At 36.4% G+C, this 24,895-nt stretch overlaps 1 protein-coding gene and 1 pseudogene across 2 annotated transcripts; one reads left to right on the top strand and one right to left on the bottom strand.

Annotated features, from left to right (window-relative positions):
• Positions 1-6,689: 6,689 nt before the first annotated feature.
• On the bottom strand, positions 6,690-10,964 carry LOC143627386 (TMV resistance protein N-like; annotated as a pseudogene). The gene is made up of 5 exons (XR_013152587.1): positions 10,486-10,964; positions 9,219-10,333; positions 8,833-9,126; positions 7,523-8,754; positions 6,690-7,182 (listed from the first exon to the last, which is right to left on the bottom strand). The product of XR_013152587.1 is annotated as a TMV resistance protein N-like (transcript).
• A 4,938-nt stretch (positions 10,965-15,902) lies between these two features.
• On the top strand, positions 15,903-22,758 carry LOC143627374 (uncharacterized). The gene is made up of 7 exons (XM_077097215.1): positions 15,903-16,284; positions 21,241-21,417; positions 21,511-21,660; positions 21,736-21,837; positions 21,935-22,005; positions 22,092-22,159; positions 22,286-22,758. Exons 1-7 carry the CDS (start codon positions 16,081-16,083, stop codon positions 22,522-22,524), a joined length of 1,011 nt encoding a protein of 336 aa, XP_076953330.1. The 5' UTR covers positions 15,903-16,080; the 3' UTR covers positions 22,525-22,758.
• The last annotated feature ends 2,137 nt before the right edge of the window (positions 22,759-24,895 follow it).

Here is a 24,895-nt window from a genome sequence, read left to right as displayed (position 1 = left end):
CTAGTGGCCAAAGGTTTTCATCAACGTCCCGGATTAGACTACGTTGAAACTTTTAGTCCGGTCATCAAACCCGCCACACTCCGTCTCATTCTCTCCCTAGCTACCTCTCAAAATTGGTGTCTCCGTCAACTCGACATAAATAATGCCTTTCTTCAAGGCACGTTGAGTGAGGATGTATTCATGGCTCAACCTCCCGGTTTCACTGATCCTTCCCGCCCGAACCACGTTTGTAAATTAAACAAGGCCATCTATGGCCTTCGTCAAGCATTGCGAGCGTGGTATGATGAATTAAAATCTTATCTTCTCTCGGTTGGCTTCAAACCAACCATTTCCGATCCCTCTTTGTTCGTAAATCGTGTCACTAAATCTCCATTATTCCTACTCGTCTACGTTGATAACATCATCATAACCGGGCCCAACACTTCTCTAATAAACTGTTTTATTAACTCTCTCGCTTCTCGTTTTTCTCTTAAAGATCTCGGTTCTCTTTCATATTTTCTAGGCGTTGAATTCATTCCTCACAAAAATGGCCTTTTCCTCTCTCAGTCTAAATATATTCTTGACTTGTTAAATCGAGCTAACATGAGTGATTGCAAACCAGCGACCACCCCAATGTCCTTCTCGGACCGTCTTACTTCCACAGATGGTACACCTCTATCGTCACCGACCCAATATCGTGCATTTGTTGGTGCCTTACAATACCTATCTCTCACTCGACCTGATGTGGCATTCGCGGTCAACAAGCTTTCCTAATTTATGCATTTACCCACCAACATACATTGGGTTGCCCTCAAAAGACTTCTTCGCTATCTTCACGGTACTTTCCACCATGGGTTGTTCTTTAAACATAACTCCCCTTTACATCTTCATGCGTTTACCGATGCGGATTGGGCTAGTGACCATTCAACATACAGAAGTACCACCGGTTATGTTGTTTATCTCGGGTCAAACCCGGTGGCTTGGAACTCAAAACGCCAACCAACCCTTGCAAGGTCTTCCACAGAGGCGGAATTTCGGGCTATAGCCTCAACTACAACAGAGGTACAATGGTTAATATCACTTTTATCTGAACTTGGCTACAAATCTGTTGTCACTCCCACAATCTACTGTGATAATTTGAGTGCTACACATTACTCGGCGAATCCGGTTTTTCACTCGCGAATGAAACACCTTGCCCTTGATTTTCACTTTGTGCGAGAAAAGGTACAACAAGGCATTATACGGGTAACTCATATTTCTGGTGATGACCAGCTTACCGACGCCCTAACCAAGCCGTTACTGAAACCACGTTTCCATAATCTGTCTTCCAAGATTGGACTTGTCTCTCGATCGTCCATCTTGCGGGAGCATATTAGTGACTACTTCGGTTCCGCCCGAAACAATAAGACAATTTGAATATTATTTGTCTTATATTAGGATAGAATCAAGCGGTTATTGTTTTCCTATTTCATTGTAATATTCTATATATAATAGCATTCTGTGTATATAACCAAATCAATTATTGAATGTAAATTAAGTTGGTTGACTACTCATTTATAGAAAATACGCACCACGCGCTGAGAGTAATTGATATTATTAGTTGGAGGATAAACTTCTTGGCCACCATAGTAGCTTGCTTTTGTTTGGTGTATTGGTTTCCAAAAAAGGAATGTTCATGAAATTGATAATATTATATATAAGCGTGTGCATGAGTCAATTTTGGACTTAAACCAAACAAAAACCAAAAATTGGATTTTTGGGCTTCTAAAAGCTATTTGGCTTCGGATTTTACAAAGGGTTAGATTTGGTTTCGATTTTAGAAATTGGGCTTGAAATTGCTTGATAACAAAAAAAACATACCCCAAAATAGAATTTGGGTCTGGTCAATAATTTAATTACTAGACATTTTGGCCTTAAAATTCAAGCTACGCCAATTATTAGTGTTTTTATAAATTATTTTCAAAAATGATAATTATAATCCAGATAATAACAAAAGGTGGTTTTTAAGGGCTCATTTATAAAGTTTGTTTGATTTTTTCGATTTTGTTTGATTTTTTCGATTTTCAGTACATGCAAAACTAAAACCGAACCGGAATTTCAGTAAATATAAAACCAAGCCGTCGATTTTGAGTTGAGTTTGGTTATATCGGTTACATTATAGTTATTTCGGTTTTCAGTGCATGCAAAACTAAAACCAAACCGGAACCTCGATCGTTTTTGAAAAACCATAAAACAAAACTGTCCGTTTTGGGTTATTTTAGTTCGGTTATGTTGGTTATTTCAGTTAAATTATACCGACCTGTTGTTGAATGTTTGGTATTTCCAAAATCCTGCTTGTTTGATGAACCTAGGCTCTGAAATTGAAAAGAAGGAGATCAAAATTGTTATAAATTATGTTTTAACTGAAAGGCTAAAGTTAATGATATCGTTTGAATCAAATTATGCATCAACCGGAGAACATGATGACATACCGGACCACGCAGAGTCTCAGCAAACTGTTGCTTCTTGTTCTCCATTATTACTTGAATTCTCTCGTTGTGTTCTTTGGTGTAGAGCAAATCAAACGGTATTCGATATTTATAAGGACTACAAAGGAATCTTATTACTTTTAATGTCACTTTTTTTAAACGATCAACGAATCTTTTATATGGGCTACTGGCTACTCTTAGCTTTCATAATTCTACTCTTATAAATTACTAGTACTTGCACCTTACCTGATTTGATTTTTTTAATCTTTTGATGTGTCGCCTTGCATTTTTATTAGGAAATGAGTTTTATCGTTTTCTTTTTCGTTATCAATTTTTAATTCGTGTAAGTTTCATGTACATGTATTACTGTCATCAAAATAATTTCATGTAGCGTACTGCATAGTGCATTCATATCCAAAAGCAGTATATGATAGGGCATACAACTTGCATATATATTTAATAAACCCAATAATCATATATGATACGTAAACTAACGCTTATATAGTTATATCAGCAATTCCACATTAGTCAGAGCTGTCAACTTGTCATACTATATGTGTCATACTGTCATGTGTGTAAAGTTTTTATAAAATAGATGCGATTTACATGCAGACTTGGTTTTCACCAAAACAAAAATTAAAAATAAAATAATAAAAAATAAAAATCTACTCTCTATAAAAGAAAATTAAAAGCTCAACACTCGACCTCGTTGCTATCCATTTTACGTGAAATAGGAATTACAGTATAGTAATTGCGTATTTGCGTAATATCTATGTGTATTGTCATATTGATAATCTAATTTGAGATATTTAAACATGCATTTTGAAACTGAATATGTGATATTATATAATCAAACCATATAATATTGAAGGATATCATGACTGGACGTGTTAGAGCCCTCCAACACACTCGTCCGTTGGAGGTTTGGCCGTTTGGGTTTGCTCCGCTCGTTCGGATGGGAAGTTTAGGTCTACAAACTAGCCACATACCAGTATACCACCCTCATCACACACACACACACATATGGGTGTTTTTGTTTGGAATATGATGTGGACTTGATGTGTTAGTTTGTGGACGTTTAACGTTGCGCACCCACAACGCAAGTCACACTGATCATTAGATAATTAGTTTAATATTTTATACTTAATTTTGTGGCATTAAATCAAATTATGACTCTAAATTTTGATTATTCCCTTTTTCGATGTTAATTAGTAGAATGCTAAAGCATCACTACTCGTAAAAGTTGAGAAAGACAAAAGTTCTTAAATTCGAATATTTCGCTATCAAGAATGTTTATTCTCAAATAGTTAACATGTTTTAAGCGAAAGTTTGAAATTTTAGTATTTTGTCAAATGAGTTTATTCTTTGTTCTTTGTATGGGCAACATTCATGATCGGTATACAATCAATGGAAAAAATAAATAAGTTTATTCTTATTTCTTTGTTCTTTGTTCTTTCCCGATCGGTATACAATCAATGGAAAAAATAAATATCCAAAGCGTGCACAATGTCAATAGCATTTTCTTCCAACCCATGCAAATAAATAATATTTATCAATTTATTTTTGCAGAGTCTTGTAAAGTTTTTTGATAACAGATTATCGTGGTTAAAAAAAATATACTTATCAAATGATTTTAGAAACAAAACTTAAATTTACTTTCATTTTAAATAATTCACGATATCAAGATGGATATTTCATATCAATGTTGCTTAATAATAATAATAAAGTGTCAAAATCCTATCTTACGTTTATATAACCAACATGTCTTTGTACCTAATGTTACCATTTGTCTCATTACAGGTCACCACATTTAAAAAGTAACAGTTTCAAGTTCTAATGCATTTGATGGGCATGATCTCGTCGAACACTCGTACTTTTCCCTCATATTCTATATCGTCGATCTCAAAAAGGAAGAAAGATACGGGTCGTTTATTTCTTGTAAAAAAGATATTCGTTTTGGCTTAAAGTTATAAAATTTGGCAAAATATGCAACTTAAATATGTTACACTGTCTGTATACTCTTTTTAACATATATCGCAAAGATAAAAAACAAATAGATTTTATGAACAAGAATTAATCTCTTAAAAAGGGGTGAAAAATGTTACCATGTAATTTATGAAAGGTTTAAAAGAACATCAATTTGAATGGAAATATTAAGGGGACCTTCTGTTTACACAATGTTAATTATGTAAGAATTAGAATGTGACAAACGGCGTTTCGCTACTAAAATAAAATGAATTATTATAAATAGTTATGTTTGGTTTGTAATGCTAAAAAAAGAATGAGAAATCGCGATTGTTTAAACAAATTTTCAATGAAAAGTAAATTACGAAACATTACCGTCATAAACAGATTTTTTTTAACCAAAATCTCATATTATCATATTTGAAGTCTCAAAAAAAGTTTAACATAAAGGGCATAAATCAACATACACATTGTAATCAACTGGTAGCATTTCAAGACTCAAACATGGCATGTACAAGCTTATTTCTAAATGTAGTCCCATTACTTAAAAGCCTTGATAGAAGTTATATTATCCTCGTCAACATGTTTGTGTTACGCGTTTCTCATTAGCTACATATATCTAGCAAAGACTAAGTGAGGTATATTAGATATATTAATTTACAAGCAAGCAAGTCCTAATGCCCATAAGAGGCATATTAGACAAGTGGCCAGTATAGAGTATTAGTCTACTACACAGGTTGACAACACAAGTTCAGAAGGTAGAGGAGAATATTATAATACTTCATGATTCTATTATTTCATGATTGCAATCGCGTATAACCGCCATCTCAGCTATCTGCATCAAAGATTAGAAAACTCACAACCAACCCATTAATACGAAAACGAGTCAATTAAGATTGTATTTATTCGATAACAGTTAGAACAGGTTAAGAAAAGCGAAATCTTTGTTTCCACCTCATTTTCCCACTTTTTTGACCGCTCCTGCTTCACCAGCAGTTTCCCTTTTAATTCCTCAATTTTCATCGCTAGTTTCCGTCCGGCATCTCTCTTTGAACATATCACATATTGTATTCATCATGAATAGACTTCAAACTACCGAGTGACTCGGTGATGTTTTAGGTTTTAGTTATATCAGATCTGAGCTTGCAACCAAGGTTACTAAAACTCAACCGCAGAGTTTGAATATTATGAAGAATATTCTAACCGAAACTGAACAAATTATTAATCAAATTATCAGTGAAGAAACACTAATCGACCCCGGGCAGGTTACGGATAATCTGGGGGTTAAATAGATGTTTCCCACGAGGGGTTAGATCCGGCAAAGATGGTTCTTCTGATAACCTGCAAAACAGACACCGTGAGCTCGTCACTGAGAAGGGGGGTACCTCCTTGTGACCACCCTCCGGCGTGAGAATCAGACTAGATTGCTTTTGAATATAAGTGTATATTAAGAGATTGCTAGAGCAGATATCAGGTATAAGATATGAGATACAAGATAAGATGAGATGATCATACCATTTGGGGTATTTATAGCCGAAGGTAGGTTTCCAAGAAGGTATAGCCGGCTGAATAGTATTCCTGTTCTACCAACTGTGGCCTACGCACGTGCCATGCTGGCAGTTGGTGGGTAGGCAGCGGCTGACAGTGACCAGGCCTGCTGTGTACTATTCCTTTTCCACCAACTGCAGGCTATGCACGTGGTATGACAGGAGTTGGTGAGTATGCAGCGGCTAATAGTAACATACAGTACAAGAGCATGCTGCTCGCCATACTGTTGTCAATGAGCTGTCGTATCTCTGGTCAGATCTTTTGCCCATACCTCGTCAGGTACAGTACAAAAGATCCTCCAGTATCGTACGGACTGGCTCATTTGGGCGGGAGTATTCCCCCTCCCGCCTTTGTGCGGGATTGTTCCCGGCTTTGCTCATTCCTTCTTCAGGTGACATTACTGAATTATTTTGAGAGCTAAGTGCCTTGTGCGTGTAGCCTTGCTGCGCGGGTGGCCTTCCCTGATGGCTTGTATCCGCAGCTGCGGGAACAGGCGGAGTACACCATTGGGAGGCATTTCCTGCGGGAACAGCTTGCGTACTGCGCGTAAGGACGTCACGTCTCTGAGCATGGTGGGTCCTGCGGATCCAGTTGGTTTCTGCGCAGACGTCTCTCTTCAAGGTGAGTCCTGCGGGTCCAACTGGGCTCTGCTGGGACCTACCTCTTCAATCAGCAAAATCAAACAAAAATAGCCGGAAACTACTATTGAATCGTTGATGAACATATTGGATCTGAGCTACTAAAAGTCTACAGGCAGCAGATACTTAATAAGTCAAAATGTAGCTAAAAGTAAAACCTAGCTAGATCATATTGTACAGTCATATACACAAAGGTATGTAAAATTGCACTCTCATCAACGTAGGTTACATACACAAGTGAACTGAAAGCAACACACCTTTGAATCTTCGACGAGCATTGCAAACATTAGGCAGTTGAAAATCACAAATCATAAGAAATAATAATCGCATTGTTGAACTTACAATCGCAAACACCATTTTTGATTAAATGTTGCCAATCATATTGGGCTGGCTAACGGTATATGTATCTAGACCAGTACAAAACCGAGTTCTTTTTTTCAAACCGATTCTTTTGCCAAACCGATTTCAATACTGAAAAGACTCTTTCAGTACGCCCCTTCAGCTTTCAATTGTGCCTGCTTTAGTCCTTCAGAAAATATAACTTCCCATTCTCCCTCAGCTTTCATTATCCAACCTTCTCTCACCTACAAAGACATAAGCATACATTTCAAGTACATATCTCACTAGAAAAAAAAATATTACTCTCTTTGTCCCGGCCAAAGTGTCTTAGTTTGAAAAACACAAAGTTTAAGGTAGATTAAATTATTGTTTTCTTTGCTTACCAAATGACAATAATGTCCTTGGAAATTGGGTCCATCAATATTGTTTATTAATGTTAGTTGTGTGTGTTTAAGGGTAAACTTGGAAATTGGCTAACAAATTTTGAAAATTGACATTTGTAATGGGACAAATAAAAAGGAAATGTGGACACTTTTAATGGGAAATATTCAATAAGATTGAAACATTATATATCACAACAAAAACCTGTGTCACATGTTGTTGCTTCATTATTGAGCTTTATTCTTTTAGGAGGATGTGACATTTGTAGTTGTTCTTCAGATAAAAGTTCATCTGGATCAATCATTTTTTCATATCCAAAAACTGTAAGCCCTTTCAACAAAGAAATGTTATGGGGAAGATGACTTATCGAAGTACCCTCTAGATATAAACGTTGCAAAGATTCTAAATCTCCTAGACTCTCGGGTAGTTTGTTGAGTTCAGAACATTCAAAAAGGTTAAGCTCTTTGAGATGCTTTAAGTTACAAATGCTGGATGGAATCTCTCTTATCGGAGTTCCCTCTAGATTTAAATGTTCCAAACATTCAAGATCTCCTAGGTTCTCAGGTAATTTCTTAAGTTCAAAACATTTAGAAATGACAAGCCATTTGAGAAATTTTAAGTTACAAATGCTGGAAGGAATATCTCTTATCGGAGTACCTTTGAGATCTAATTTTTCCAAATATTCTAGATCTCCTAGGTTCTCGGGTAGTTTCTTGAGTTCGGACCATCCAGAAATGGCAAGCACTTTGAGATGCTTTAACTTAAAAATGCTGGATGGAAAATCTCTTATTTTGATGTATCTTAGAAATAGTACATTCAATGATTCTATTTGGCCAAAATCCTCGGGTAACTTACCAACTTCACAACCATCTAGAATGAGAGTTTTAAGATGTTTTAACTTACAAATGCTATCCGGGAGTTGTTTAACTTTTGAATAACTTAAAAATAGGCTTTCTAAACATTCTAATTGGCCAATGTTCTCAGGCAATTCCTCAATGTCACTGCATCTAAGGTCAAGATATTTTAAATGTTGTAAACTACAAATGCTTCCAGGAAGATTCTTGAGTTCTTTGTATTCACTGAGATCTAAATAAACAAGCTTATGAAGATTTCCAATTGATGAAGGTAACAAAAATGAAGCTGTTGCAAACTACTGTCGGAGTGGCTAGGTATTATATCCGGGAACTCCTTCAGATTTAACCCACTTAGAATAAGAACGTCAAGTGAATCCAACTCCTTGATAAATGAAACAGATTTTAACCTTGTACAACCACAGAGGTTTAGGTACACAAGCCTTTTTAAACATCCAACAGGCACATGAAGTTCTACCAAATCATCACACTTTTGAAGGTCCTCACAAGATTTGGAGTCAACCCAAGGTCAAGGGTCCTCAACTTTGAAAAGGGGAGTTCAATGGAATTAAGCTTCTTCAGAACCTATTGTCACACCAAAAGAAGGTAATATAGTATCAAGTTATAAATAAATCAAACAAAATTACCAATCAATCATCTTACCTTTCCTCCTACCCAAAGGTGTTCGATTATGCTACCAGGCATTTTTAGTGTAACAAGATTATTTGCTCGAAAGGTTTTGGGTAAACACCGATGAGGGTAATAGTTCCACCTCAAGTATCGTAATGCATCCGGTAAGTATTGATTAACTTCATCAATCTTCACATGGTCATCACAATTCCTAGAAAGATACCCACTATATATGATAAGCAATCTAAGTTTCTTCATGTTTCCAAGACCTTTAAAAATGATCGAAGGGGGGAGCCAATGAATTATACATCTTGTTGCTTCAATATCCTGTAATTCAAGTATAGGTCGTGTATAAGTAAAGATAATTGCGTTTGTTTAAAACTTTAAATCATTATGTTAGAAGTAATGTTCATTCTTACCAAGTCATTATCCAATACATCTTCAATTTCCTTCTGAATCCACAATCAGCTATGTTTATTAGGATCATCAGGGTGCAAACGACGTACGATATTCTTGCCCATTTCTTCAATATGGTCATGCATGCTCAAGACAATCTTAGGAGCATCATCAAACTCATCCCTAAGAGTTATAAGACATCTCTGCTCAAGAACTCTTAGGCCATTTTTAGCGTGAAATCCATTGCTTTCAAGTAATTTTACCGCTTCGTTTTTCTCCCATCCCTTGAGTAAGCATGCAACATCTAGGAATATTTCCTTGTAATCGTCCTCGAGGCTTTCAAAGCTTAATTCCAGTTTTTCAAGAGTTTCCTTCAATGGAATTGTTTCGAGTCTTTCTAATGCATCTATCCATTCAGGCTTGTCTTTACCACACAGAAATGAACCTAAAACTTTAATTGTTAAGGGAAGACCAGCAGCATAATGAACAACTTGTAGTGATTGCTTTTCGTACTCTTGGACTAGAATATGTTTCCCAAATGCGTGCCTGCTAAACAGGCCAATCGCTTCCTCATCGATAACAGATAGACATCATGAATCCATTTCACTTTGTGTGCTTTCAACACTTGCTCGCCTCTTGTTGTAATGATAATCCTACTTCCGGGTTTGAACCAGCTAAGATCACCAGCTCATCAAGCTGATCCTTATGATCCACATCATCTAAAACCACAAGAACCTTTCTACCACGAAGCTTTGTTTTCATCATGTTTGTCCCGTCATGAACACTACTTATGTTGTTGCCTTCACCATTTAGAAAATCTGAAAAGATCTTTTTTTGCAATGACAATACACCGGTCAACGGCGTTTTAGAAACTTCCCTGACATTCTCAACAAAGCATTTAGCTTCAAAGTGAATTGATATTCTATCAAAAGTGGCTTTGGCTAGCGTAGTCTTACCAGCACCTCCCATCCCCTTAATCCCTATCATGCGAACCTCGTCCGCATCGATATCTAAAGAATTCTGAAGGTTCTGTATTCTGGGTTCCATGCCTACTAAATTATCATCAAGGTTCACATTTGTGGATCGCAACTCGAGTGAAATTCGCTCAACGATTAACTTGACGACTTTAGCTTCATGCCTGCATTTTACAGATGATCAATTAGCTTGCTCAAGAACCCACACAAAAAGTCACCTTTTAAGTCTATAACGAACAAGACCGGAGCTTTCCTCGAAATAAGAAATAAATTAATTAAAAAAAAGAATATTGCAGAGAAATGAGAGAGGAGTTACCCGTCAGCAGTGTTCCTCAAATCCCACCCAGACAAATTGGCTGCATCTGTCAGAGCTTTTTTCCATTTCCCGATCTCTATATCGGTATGTTTGGCAAGGGCTTATCCAACAGGCCCGCGTTGTTTGCGAACTTCAGAGGGATCCACATCGTAGAAAACAGGATAAGCTATCTGCTCGTCCGACTTTTGGCACTCCATAATCTTTACAAGTTCGTTTAAGCACCACGACGAAGATGCATACTTCTTTGAGAAAACTATGATGAACAACTTTGAACCTTCTATAGATTTCGAAAGCTGGCGACCGATGCTGTCTCCTTTTTTGAGTTTCTCGTCATCCTTGAAAGTGTGGATACCATGTCGCTGAAGAGCATCATAAAGGTGATCCACAAAGTTCTTACGAGTGTCTTCACCGCTAAAACTCAAAAAAACATCATACTGATAGCTCCTCTCCTTAATGAATGAAGCTGAAGAAGATGCCATTGAAGGGTCCTATATATAGCTTAAGCAAATCTTTAGCAAACGCTCTTCAAAGATGACTACAAAGAAATGGATCACACTTTTAATTACACTTTTATTTTAGTTACATTGAGCCACAAGCATTTCATTATAACTTAATGGGCCTAGATGTATATTAAAAATTTCTATGATGTCAAACATAAGGAACTAGTAACATGGACATATAAAAAGTAACTTTTTATATATGAATCCAACATTCAGAAGGTGTTTATATATTCTAGGGCCGGCAATCTTGGCCCACCATCCTTAAATTGGTTGGTTTGATATGGGTTTGTTTAAAAAAAAACAAAGAACGTCGGTTGATATGGTTGGCTGTTTCTTATAATACGGGTGGGTCATTTTCTAATGAAACGGGTCAGAATAGGTTGGTATTATTTTCAAACCCATTCGACCGACCCCAACCTGTTCTAACCCCTTTCATCTCGAACCAAAATAACACTTTTTTTATCGACTTGTTCCGACCCTGATCCTTTATGACCCGTGACCTTAACCAGCCTGACCACTTGACCAGACCCGTGCGCGAGTCCTGATATATTCCTTCTCGAAAAGATGATTACACTAATAAGATAATTCAGTTATAACAAAATGATTATATTTTGAATTGTTAGATGTTCTCACAGTTACTTTATAAAGTTAGGTTTGTTGCACCAAAAAATAATGAAATTTAAAATTATGTGATATTGTGATAAGAAAGGAGAAGAGAAATGCAAAAGTTTGACTTTCTCAAGTCAAAAGTAATGAATGATATCATATGTGTATCTAATCTGATTACAAATGATAAACGGACGAAGGGTTTAATTAAATTTAAAACCAAGATTTGACTTTCAGTTTTACCGATCTGAAAGTCAAATCCAGGAAACCGATCTGAAACATGATACGACCTTAATCTTAATCAAGAAAACCGAAAATCTCTCGATCGACTTATAAAATACAAATAAACCATCGATGTTTCGACAGTTCAAAGATTAATCGAGTTAGAAAAGAAAATAACCTCAACTCAAGTTGCTCGAAACCGCACAGAATTAATACTCCAATGCAAGCCTTCTGTTCTGTTGAGCAGTTGACTTTTTGTTCCTGTTTTGATCTATTGGAATCGGAGAGAGAGAGAATACATACAAATTCACTACTATATAAACCCCCACCTTGTAAATAGTATTTATCAATTTATTTTTGCAGAGTCTTGTAAAGTTTTTTGATAACAGATTATCGTGGTTAAAAAAAAATATACTTATCAAATGATTTTAGAAACAAAACTTAAATTTACTTTCATTTTAAATAATTCACGATATCAAGATGGATATTTCATATCGATGTTGCATAATAAAGTGTCAAAATCCAATTTTACTTTTATACAACCAACATGTCTTTGTACCTAATGTTACCATATGTCTCATCACAGGTCACCACATTTAAAAAGTAACAGTTTCAAGTTCTAATGCATTTGATGGGCATGATCTCGTCGAACACTCGTACTTTTCCCTCATATTCTATATCGTCGATCTCAAAAAGGAAGAAAGATACGGGTCGTTTATTTCTTGTAAAAAAGATATTCGTTTTGGCTTAAAGTTATAAAATTTGGCAAAATATGCAACTTAAATATGTTACACTGTTTGTATACTCTTTTTAACATGTATCGCAAAGATAAAAACAAATAGATTTTATGAACAAGAATTAATCTCTTAATAAGGGGTGAAAAATGTTACCATGTAATTTATGAAAGGTTTAAAAGAACATCAATTTGAATGGAAATATTAAGGGGACCTTCTGTTTACACAATGTTAATTATGTAAGAATTAGAATGTGACAAACGGCGTTTCGCTACTAAAATAAAATGAATTATTATAAATAGTTATGTTTGGTTTGTAATGCTAAAAAAAGAATGAGAAATCGCGATTGTTTAAACAAATTTTCAATGAAAAGTAAATTACGAAACATTACCGTCATAAACAGATTTTTTTTTAACCAAAATCTCATATTATCATATTTGAAGTCTCAAAAAAAGTTTAACATAAAGGACATAAATCAACATACACATTGTAATCAACTGGTAGCATTTCAAGACTCAAACATGGCATGTACAAGCTTATTTCTAAATGTAGTCCCATTACTTAAGCCTTGATAGAAGTTTTATTATCCCCGTGTTAGTGTTACTCGTTTCTCATTCGCTACATCTATCTCAAATGATCAATTGGGCATTCTTTGTGTTATAGGAAACAACATGACATCATGATTTTATAAATCTGGACAATGTGATCCTTTAAAATCCATGTCGGCCTTCAAATATTGAAACATTTTTCAATAACAGTTTTTGTGGATGAATGTTTCAATTTGTATAATGAAAATGACCAAAATAGCCATTTTGATCCATTACATTCTCAAACTGGCCAAACATTCTAAAATTCCTAAAGTGACCATTTTTTATTTAACTTGGGCTTCTTAAAACTGTTATATTTGAGTAGTGGGTGGCATAGTATATCTTGGGCTTCATGGTCCGAAAATATGTTTGATAACCTATTGTGAATTTATGGATTTATATTTATATGTTAATCCAAGTATCCAAAACTAGTTACCCCATAATAGGATTGACTAGTCAAGTCAACGAGGGTTACTAGTCAAGTCAAAGAAGAGTTACTAGACGATAATCAAGTCGAAAAGAGTTATCGTCAATAGTCAAGTCAACATTGTTTTTCTTAACGAATAACAAAACGCAATTATATAAAACGCTAGCAGGCCGCTAGATACACCAGTACATACACCAACAAACAAGAAACATCACCAAACAAAACAAAACATAAGCAAACACAACTCCCAACCCTGCCCGAGAACCCTTTATAACTGAAAGCTACACCAATCTTTCCACGTAAGCCCTCATTTCTTAGCCCTATTATTGATCCAAACGAAACCCAACACCTTTATTTCTTCTAACATATACAACACCTAAATCGGACCCCAAAATGAACCAACGCGCTTTATTTCCACAAGCACCAAGTTGCGATTAGACAAGTAGCAAGGACCACCTTTGATGTCTCCTTTGAAAAAAAAAAACTTATGAAGATCCACCACATCTTGAAAGTTGAATAAGATTAACGGCGGCAACTTACACCATTGAGCAGTCACACTTCATAATGTTTGAGTGAACCCACACGAGACAAAAATGTGTATCGTTGACTCTTCAACCTCCCGCAAATCGGACAAACTCTGGAATATTCCTCTTTTTTAACGCATCAAAAGTAAGTAGCTACCTTATAATCGCTTGTCAACCTACGAAATTGACCTTCGGAACAAGTTTATCTTATTAGCTAGAGATAATGCTAGTCAAATGTAATGGTAATTCTCTTTGTATTTATACTTATGTACATATGTATTTGAAGATATTGAAAATTTACCTTTTGCAACCCACTAAGTACTAAATTTACACTATACCAAAATAAGATATAGAAACATCCATATGATTATTCAAAACAAGAATTATTTCTCAATATATGCTAGAAAACATAAATGAAAGACTATTTAGAAGAATATTCCTAGGCCACGAGTAGAGATATTCTTTGCCAATTTAACAAAAAAAAAAAAAAGCAGAGAAAAAGATGAAGCCATTAATTCAACAAACACATGGTCCCAAACTTTTCCAACTCCTTTTTATGACACGTGAAAATTACTTGCCTCCAACAATTATTTTCTTCATATCTATTAATTTAATTTATTCTAGAAAAATTATAATTTAATTTATTATATCTATTTAACAATTTTTTACTCTAACAACCCAAACTACAACTAATAATTGATTGCCAATCATTCATAACATGTCTACTAAGATATGACGTTAAAAAATTTCACTTTAATAAATGTTAGGTTTTATGTTTAAGTTTCATACGTGATATGTAAAAAAAAAAGTTTTAGATTAAGATCTGAGGATTTTCTCACATATTGTAAGTCTTTTTTTATTGGTGGAATAAAAATGATCGATTGATCAGTGGTCTTTACCAATATTAATTTGATCAATCACTTTCAACTTATATTTTGATTATGAAGACCCTTTCATATTATGAGAAAAGAAACACCCTATTGTACTTACCTTTTATTTATACAGTTTCAATTTTCAAAACAATTTACAACATTTAATAGAGTCAAAGCTAGTTAATTATTTATCAAGAGAATACAAAGTTACTTTTAAGTTAGATTGAGATCGACTTTGATAACCGAGAAAATACAGAACTATTATTGATTAATTTAGCAATATGAATTACTATCGGCCAATTAGTCATTATTTGATCATGAAATCCAATTATTCCATTTATTTTGATATAAAAAAAATTTATGCTCTTTGAAATAACTCTATATGCTTAAAGTGAATATAAACTAATATTTACATTCCTAAAAATCAACCTCTTTCTAATTAAAATGAAGAGAGTTAAATGGAATCAAATTAAATTCAACATTTTATACCATAAATTAAACGAAAGCCACTCAGGCATTCTACTCCAATAACGTTAGCGTGATAGCTAAAACTCGTTATTTTAACCTGATTTAAAAGGAGTTTTCTTACGACAGTGGACTTTATCTTTTTTAAATAGTGTTATTAGCTAGTCTGATTTAGAACATCAAAATCAGTATATGCATTTGACATCCCGTCACAAACACTCAATCTGCACCCGGTAACGAAACAATTTAATTTATAAAATATTATTATTATTATTATTATTATTATTAATATTATTATTATCTTGATTCAACACCGACCTTAATTTCCTTCACACCTACGTATTCATTCATTCATTCATTCATTCAAAGGGCAATCTTTTTGACAAGAAAGAGATGAATTGGGCGTGTCGCTCGGTGCTCTCTAACACCGATTACAAACAACTTCTTCTTATCTAAATAATAATAATAATAATAATAATAATAATAATAATAAGCCATTACCCACTTTCTAAAACTGGATACCCACCAATCATTTACTTCTAATTTCAATATTATTATTGTCATCTGTCTTAGGGTTTTGTTATTCAGATCTTAATTTCAAATTTGCTGTATCTTCAATTCAATTGCTTATAATAGCATTTGTTTTTGGATTTTAAATATGCAAACTGAAGCGGCGGCGGCGGTAGGGGTGGTGGAAGGCGGTGGTCCGGCGAGGAAACTGGTGGCCCACCACCAGAGGACGGCGCCACAGCAGCAGCAGTCGCAGGTGGGGACGGCTACTCAGCTTATTGCCGGTGGTGTTGCCGGTGCGGTTAGTAAGACGTGTACGGCTCCTCTGGCTCGCCTTACTATCCTCTTTCAGGTTTTTGTTTATTAGTTTGTTTAATTCTTTGATGTTTTTGGATATTATTATGCACATAAGTAATAATAATATAGCTTAAGTGTAACATCCCACCCGTGCGGGCCGCGTTGAATTATGTTTCTTGTTAAATGATAGGTTAGAAGGCTTTGCAGCCTGACTTAATTACGTGACGAGTTGTTGTAAATGACCTTGATGCCTTAATCCAGTGTAAATGATAGATTGGCCCTACTAATTTAAACAAATGACGGGGTGTTGCAATTTGTAGAGTGCCTTGTTATCATGATCCAAAACAAATGACAAGGTATTGTAAGTGGTAGAGTGCCTTGCGTTTACAATCCAAAACAAATGACGGGGTATTGTAATGGCATGGTAGCCTTAATTGTTGGGTATTATATCCAAAACACGTGGCAGGGCATTGTAAGTGGCAAAGTGACCTTGCAGTTGGGGTAGTTGTAAGTGGTGTAAAGAAGATGGTTGTAGTGAAAGTAATGTTTATTACTTGAAGGTGTGAGAAATACATAAACAACTACATCTATTTATACACAAATAAACTCTAGCTATCAACCCATAAAAGGCCCATGGGCTTTAGCCAACTATATGGGCTAAAACCCTAATTATAACTAAATACAACTAACACTCCTCCTCAAGTTGGAGCATAGATGTTAATCATGCCCAACTTGTTACAAATAAAATCTATCTGAGCTTTCCGGAGCGGTTTTGTTAGAATGTCTGCTAGCTGAAAATTTGTCTTCACATGAACTGGTTGAATGGAAGGAGGATCAGTTTGTGTGCCTACTACTCGATCTCTGATAAGGTGGCAGTCGACCTCAATATGTTTTGTCCTCTCATGAAATACTTGATTCTTGGCTATGTGAATGGCTGACTGACTATCACAGTATAACCTCATCAAGTCATTAGAAACAACCCCGAGCTCTCTGAGAAGACGACGAACCCATGTCATCTCTGATGTTACATCTGCCATGGCTCTATACTCCGATTCGGCACTCGACCGGGAAACCGTGTGTTGCTTCTTACTCTTCCATGATACAAGATTTCCTCCAACAAACACACAATATCCGGTGGTAGATCGTCAAGAAATCGGACAACCTGCCCAATCTGCATCTGAGAACCCTGATATCCGACCATCTCCTTCTTCCGTGAAGGCACCTACACGACAATGACTTTGATCAGAGTATAATATACCCAAGCCAGGTGAGGTCTTAAGATATCTTAAGACACGAATGGCAGCATCCCAGTGACCGGTGTATGGTGTAGCCATAAATTGGCTCAGAACACTGACAGTAAAGGAGATATCCGGTCGTGTGACGGTTAAATAATTAAGTTTACCAACCAACCGTCTGTATCGCTCAGGATCTTTCATTGGATCTCCTTCCTTTGGGAGGAGTTTCTTTGTAGGAAGCATTGGGGTATCAACAGGTTTACAACCCAGTAAGCCACATTCAGTTAACATATCAAGAACATACTTTCGTTGGGAGAGAAGTATTCCTTGTGGAGAGCGGGATACTTCTATGCCAAGGAAATACCTCAATCGATCTAAGTCGCTGACCTGAAACTGAGACTGAAGAAACTGCTTGAGTTCGATAATCCCGACCTCGTCATCACCTGTGATTATAATGTCATCCACATAAACAACTACGATAATCCTCTTTCCTTTCTGGTGTCTAAAGAAGACAGAGTGATCGTAGGCACTCCGAGTCATCCCAAACTGTCCCATAACACTAGAGAATCGACCAAACCATGCCCTGGGAGACTGTTTAAGACCATATAGAGAACGACGTAGTCTACAAACTTTCGAGGCCTCCTCCTCAACAACGAACCCTGGGGGCTGCTCCATATATACCTCCTCCTCAAGAACACCATTAAGAAAGGCGTTCTTGACATCAAGCTGATGGAGCGGCCAATGATTAATGGCAGCAAGAGCGATACAAATACGGACAGATGACATTTTAGCAACCGGAGAGAAGGTTTCATCGTAATCAATGCCATATGCCTGAGAATACCCTTTTGCAACCAACCGAGCCTTTAAGCGGTGTAAGGAGCCATCCGGGTGTAGTTTAACCGTAAACACCCAAAGACAACCAACAATACGCTTCCCTTTAGGAAGTGTTTCAAGATCCCATGTATGATTGGACTTTAGAGCCCCAATTTCATCTTCCATAGCCTGTCTCCATCCTGGGTGAGCGAGAGCGCTCGTCACATTCTTGGGAATCGGGTAGGAATCAAGGGTAGTGGTGTACGCATGAGATTCAGGAGATAGGTGGGTGTAGGCAACATAGTCCTGAATTGGGTAACGAGTACATTTCTGGGGTTCCTTGCGAAAGGAAATAGGTATATCGGGAAGTGGGGCACCAGGAGGATCATAAACGGTGTATCAGAGGTTGTTGGATCGGGTAAGGATGTATTAGTGAGAGGTGTGGATTGCTCAGATGTAGACGGAGTATCGGAGGGTATTTCGGGGTCGTGGCCAGGGTGTGAATCAAGAGTCGCTGATGTTTGACCCCTACCCCGCCTAGCATATGTGAAAAGCAGTGGCGGAGATTCTGTCGGTGGGTCAGAATCAGTAGAGATTGGATCGGTAGAAGGAATTGACACAGGAATGGTGGGGATGAAGGGAGATGTGGGTATATCGAGGTCGGGAAACGGGTCAGAAACAGGAGTGGAATACTCGAGAAAGTAAGGAGACTCGTGAAAAGTGACATCGGCACTGGTAAAGTATCGGTGAAGTGATGGGCTATAGCATCGATACCCTTTTTGAACCACGAATGGCTCGGGGATCAAGTTTGATGGTTTTTGGACTATGGTCATGAACATAGGCGACGCAACCAAATACTTTAGGTGCGAGAGGAAATGGATCATCGTTGGGAAATAGTATAGAAAACGGTGTTTTACCATGAAGAACGGTTGAGGGCATGCGGTTAATCAGATATGTGGCAGTGAGAACGGCATCTCCCCAAAAACGATGAGGAACACGTGATTGGATCATGATTGTGCGAGCAACATCCAATATGTGACGATTTTTGCGTTCGGACACACCATTTTGTTGAGATATATAAGCACACGATGATTCATGAATAATGCCGTTGGTTTTTAAGTATGAAGAAAAGTCGGTGGAAAAATATTCTTTAGCATTATCAGATCGAAAAGTTTTAATGGTGGTGTTAAATTGGTTCTGAACATAAGCATTAAATTCTCGAAATATGGAAAATACCTCACTACGAGATTTCAACAAATAAACCCAAGTAGTGCGAGAATAGTCATCAATAAAGGTAATAAAATATTCAAAACCCAACGTAGATTTGATAGGGCAAGGACCCCATACATCAGAATGCAACAGTTCAAAACAAGAACTGGCTCGATTGGGCACCCTAGGGGGATAGGGACGCCTGGTATGTTTACCAAGTTGACACGACTCACAATGAAAATTAAAAGACGAAAGTGGTAAATCTGGTCGCATTTGCCTCAGAACCGCTGTAGAGGGATGACCTAACCGACAGTGAGCCTCCCTGACAGTGGAATCACATAAGTTTGCTACAGGATGCGAAAACGGGGATATACGATAGAGACCTCCTGATTCAAAACCAGTACCAATTACCCGGTTTGTTCCTAGTTCATGAAAAACACAGTGAGTTGGGTAAAAGGTCACAGAACAGTTGTTTTGTTTGGTAATCTGACTCACTGAACAAAGACTGGTAGGAAATTTAGGAACAAATAGGATAGAAGACAGTTTTAGGTTTTCCGAGTTACTGATGGATCCTATGCCGAGAACGGGACATGAAGATCCATCGGCAAGACGTACCGGTGCATGGGAAACATTTTGAAGACTAGAAAAAATACCCCGATTCCCAGTCATGTGATGTGTGGCTCCAGAATCAATCACCCATGATAAGTCAAAGCTAGAAGGTTTACCTGATTGTGCCGAGCTGGTTTGAGGATGAGGCAACTGGGAGGTAAGAAACCGTTGAATAAGATCATGCTCCTCTTTAGTAAATGTATACATGTATGTATTTTCGCCCATAGTGATACACGAAACTGAAAATTGACTGTGAACAGTAACAAGTGCGGGTGGAGGGCGGGAACAGATTCTGGCGTAAACAGTTAATCGTCGAGAACAGTTAATCCCGGCAGCGAACAGTAATTCCGGCAGCGAACAGTAACTTTCCGGCAGCGAACAGAAATTCCGGCAGTGAACAGTGACTTCCGGCTTGAACAGTGACTTCCGGCGTGAACAGTGATTTCCGGCGATGAACAGTACTCCGATGAACAGTGATTCCGGCGTGAACAGTATTCCGATGAACAGTGATTCCAACGTGAACAGTCTCGTCGGTGAACAGTACTTTCACGGTCGAAAAAAAAAATTCGTGACAGGACAGAACAACAAGGCAGGGGCTTGTTTCAGATCTGAAGGCTGCTGGTGACGGCTGGTCAGACTCGGGTTCGGGTCAGATCGCGGCTAGGGTTTGGATCGAGAGCCGTAGCTCTGATACCATGTAAAGAAGATGGTTGTAGTGAAAGTAATGTTTATTACTTGAAGGTGTGAGAAATACATAAACAACTACATCTATTTATACACAAATAAACCCTAGCTATCAATCCATAAAAGGCCCATGGGCTTTAGCCAACTATATGGGCTAAAACCCTAATTATAACTAAATACAACTAACAAGTGGTATTGTCAGTGGAGTGTCTTGTTGTCATGATTCAAAAACGTAATGGGTATGTAAATGGTAGAGTGGCCATGTTGCCATGAGTCAGAGGTTGCAATACTTGTGGACAAAGCAAAACAGAACGATGTGGGATTTGCTTAGGAAGTCACTAACATTAATTGTTCTGTTAATCTGGACAATATTTGTATGAATGACATTTGAATCTTAATCAATGTTTATACAAACTATTGTTTAAACCTTTCCCAATTTGATATATGCTATAATTTTATAGGTGCAAGGCATGCACTCTGATGCTTCAACTCTAAAAAAGACAACAATATGGCGTGAGGCATCACGTATAGTCAACGAAGAAGGATTCCGAGCGTTCTGGAAAGGGAATTTGGTGACAATCGCTCATCGGCTTCCATACTCCTCGATTAGCTTCTACGCATTCGAACGCTACAAGAATGTTGGTACAAACGTTCTTTGCTTGTCAATTAACATCAGTTTTTCAGTCATCATTTGATGTTTTTACAACGTTTTTTGTTGTCTGTTTTTACAGATTTTGCAGCTAGTAATGGGAGTTCAGAATCACGGTACAAGTATAAGCACGGACCTGTTTATACGACTCGCTGGCGGTGGGTTAGCGGGTATCACCGCCGCTTCGGTTACATACCCGTTGGATCTTGTGAGGACTCGGCTTTCAGCACAGGTAGAAACTAATTAGCTTGTGTTTATTATTAATATCATTATTATTATTATTATTAATTTTCATAATATCTTGCAGAGAAATGTTATATATTATAAAGGTATATGGCATGCTTTGCGTACCATCAGTCATGAAGAAGGCGTTTTTGGACTATATAAAGGACTCGGTGCTTGTTTACTGGTACTCTTTAATATTGATGTGATGGTTTTTACGTTTTTAACTTTTATCACTGTTTTTGCCTCGGTTCTTAATATTTTTGTTACAATATTTGTTGCAGGGTGTTGGGCCAAACTTGGCGATTAGCTTTTCGGTTTATGACACTGCAAGATCTTACTGGCAGTTGCATAGGTGGTACACATTGTTTTGCTGTTAATATATTATTATTATTTTTTTAAACATTGTAATTAACGGTTGGTTACACAATTGTATGACAGACCGCAAGATTCGACTGTCCTTGTCAGCCTGGCGTGTGGCAGTTTTTCGGGCATTGCATCATCAACAGGTTAGTCTTAAACCGGTCAATATTAGGATGACTTGTAGTCACTGTTATTATTATCATCCATTTATTCAAATATGTTTTATTATAAGTTATTGAAAGTTTGAAACAGTTGGTACATGTTTGCTGTAGTAACATTTCCTCTGGATCTGGTGAGGCGGCGGATGCAGTTAGAAGGAGCCGGTGGGCGGGCCCGTGTTTACAAGACTGGTATTTTGGGTACGTTTGGTCAGATAATAAAATCGGAAGGGTTGCGTGGTATATACCGAGGAATTTTGCCCGAATATTATAAAGTGGTTCCAAGTATTGGGATTGTATTCATGACATATGAGAAACTGAAGCAAGTTTTGTCAAAATTAGACTCTTGCTAATGAAGAGCTGGAGAAGGGTATTTTAGTAAAAGGATATAACCTTAGTTATAATCTTCTTCAAATTAGGAATCATGTTTTTGCCTACACAAATTATATCAAGTTATAGTTGGTCCCTCTGTTGAGGGTGTAATCATTTTGACTTCTGTTTATTCAATGAGATATTATTTTTGTAGTTTTAGGAAAAGTTATATCTTGAAGTTTATTTAGGGACATGTAATGGCTATAAACTTTCTATGTTAGAACAATTTCATTATTTCACGTCACATGTTAACTAATCATTATCAAATTGTATATCTAGAAATGAGAGTTATAACTAATCATTATCAAATTGTATATCAAGAAATGACGATAACTCTTGGTCTCATAGTTTGCATGCCTTCACGTTTTAGAATACCATCAAATGTCCATCAAATAAACATGTGACATGTCGATTAACGCGGTAAGAAAATGAGATGTTTGGGAACTCATGGCGTAAAAAGTTGTTTGTGCGAACTTGGTTATATGTTGTAAAATAATGTAATAGAATTTTTGAAGATAATTGTACTTATGCTCTTGCAAAACCTTTCAATGTCATACAAGAATATTGAGTGATCAAATAAACAATGATAAATAATTAAATATTGATAGAAAGGCAAAGGACAAACCATGAACATATTTTTGAAAGCTTGAATTAATTGGGTAAGAGGACAAAACTCTCTTAGTTGAAGACTTGAAGTAATACCTAAAATATTTAATATTACTCCCAAGTGGAGAGTCTAACTTTATAACTTTCTGTAATGTTAATTCTTAGCTGTTATTTTTTTTTCCCGACCAACAAAGTCCGATCATCTGGGTACATCCATTGACAAATTATATCTGTTGATAACATATGACACAAATTATATAACCTAAAGATAGGATATTCAACAACCTTATTCGCAAACTCATCTTCCTCTCACACGAATTACAATATTAACATTCTAAAGAAACCAAAAACACAAAAGAAATTGATAAAGAAGAAAGGAATACAGTAAACTTGAGTCACCAGTTTGGGTAAAGAGAGAGGAGAAAGAACAAGATTGAAAAACAAAGCAAGAACACTTGCAAACAACCAATCTTTGGTATTTTGGATTTTTTTTTCAAGTTGTTCTAATCCCAGCTACTAAACACTTGTATTTTCCTTCAGATTTGGCCTTTTGGATCGATACTATTACTGTTAGTAAAGAAAGAAGATTGATTTTGGGTGCTATTATCATGAGTTCATGACTACTTGGTGGGTGATTTGGAAGCATAGAAACGACATGACTTCTCTACAAGTCCAAATAAACGTGAGTCTATCTTTCGTGATATTGTATTCATTTTTATGGTATTCTAGCAGGTATTCTAAAACTAGAATAAGTTTTGTTGATTGGTTAAAAAACCGTGTTTGCTGATGTAATTTTGTTTTTGTTTCCCCCAGAGGCGGACCTAATGCTCATGGAAGGGTGGCAGCCGCCCACCTTAAGTTTTTCCTGTTTAGTGTTATATATATGTGAAAATCCCGAGCGCCCCTCGTAAAACTTTTTAATCACCCCCCTTAAACTTTTGAAATCATTGAGAAAAGGAAAAGAGTGAGTATTGATTAATCGGAATTTTTTTCTGGTAAAGATGATGAGTGTTGAACCTGTATATCTTCTTGATAAACCCCTTGACAAACGAAGAAGAAGACTGAAAAGGTAACTGCACAGATTCAATACTTTTACTTATTTATTTATCATTTTCCTTTATCCATTAATTTAATCTTATTTAACTATCCGTATTAAACAATGTTTTCCGCTTTTCTCTTTATACCCTTACTTAATTTATGGTTTGTTACTTTTAATAAGTTTTGTTATTTAATTATTATTATAATATATAAATATACTTATATGTAAAACATAATAGTACTTAATGTATTAAACAAACTAAGATAATATTAAAAACACCGATTCTATTCACATGTATATTTATTATTGAGAAACATTATTAACATACGATTGTTATTAAAAAAAAGGATATCGCTCGGATCTCCGATTAAAAGTGTTCTAGTCTCAACACTGGTTGAAGGTTGCGAAGATGATGATGAGGACTTTTGGTGTATTATAGGTTTGTGTGTGTGTGTGTGTTTTTGGGGGGTGGGGGTTGGTGGGGGTCGCCTTTTTAACCAATTCCACTTAAACCAGTGACACGTGAGTTGACATACTTATCTTTTTTTCATTGTCAAGTTTCACGTCAAATTTTTCCCTTTCAATGTAAAATATTTAATAATAACAACAAAAAAGTTAATTCTTTTTGTTTTTTCTTCGATTTTGCCTTTCGTGTTCTTTGTACTTTCGTAGTGCATTTAGTTTTGTTTAAAAATGTTTAGATTTTT

This window comes from Bidens hawaiensis, unplaced genomic scaffold (genome assembly GCF_021521415.1).
Source record: "Bidens hawaiensis isolate Kalapana, Puna unplaced genomic scaffold, B.hawaiensis_p1.1 tig00000458_1, whole genome shotgun sequence".
NCBI lineage: Eukaryota > Viridiplantae > Streptophyta > Magnoliopsida > Asterales > Asteraceae > Bidens > Bidens hawaiensis.
The sequence above is the reverse complement of the archived record's forward strand: the minus strand, read 5'-3'. Positions and strand labels throughout refer to the sequence as shown.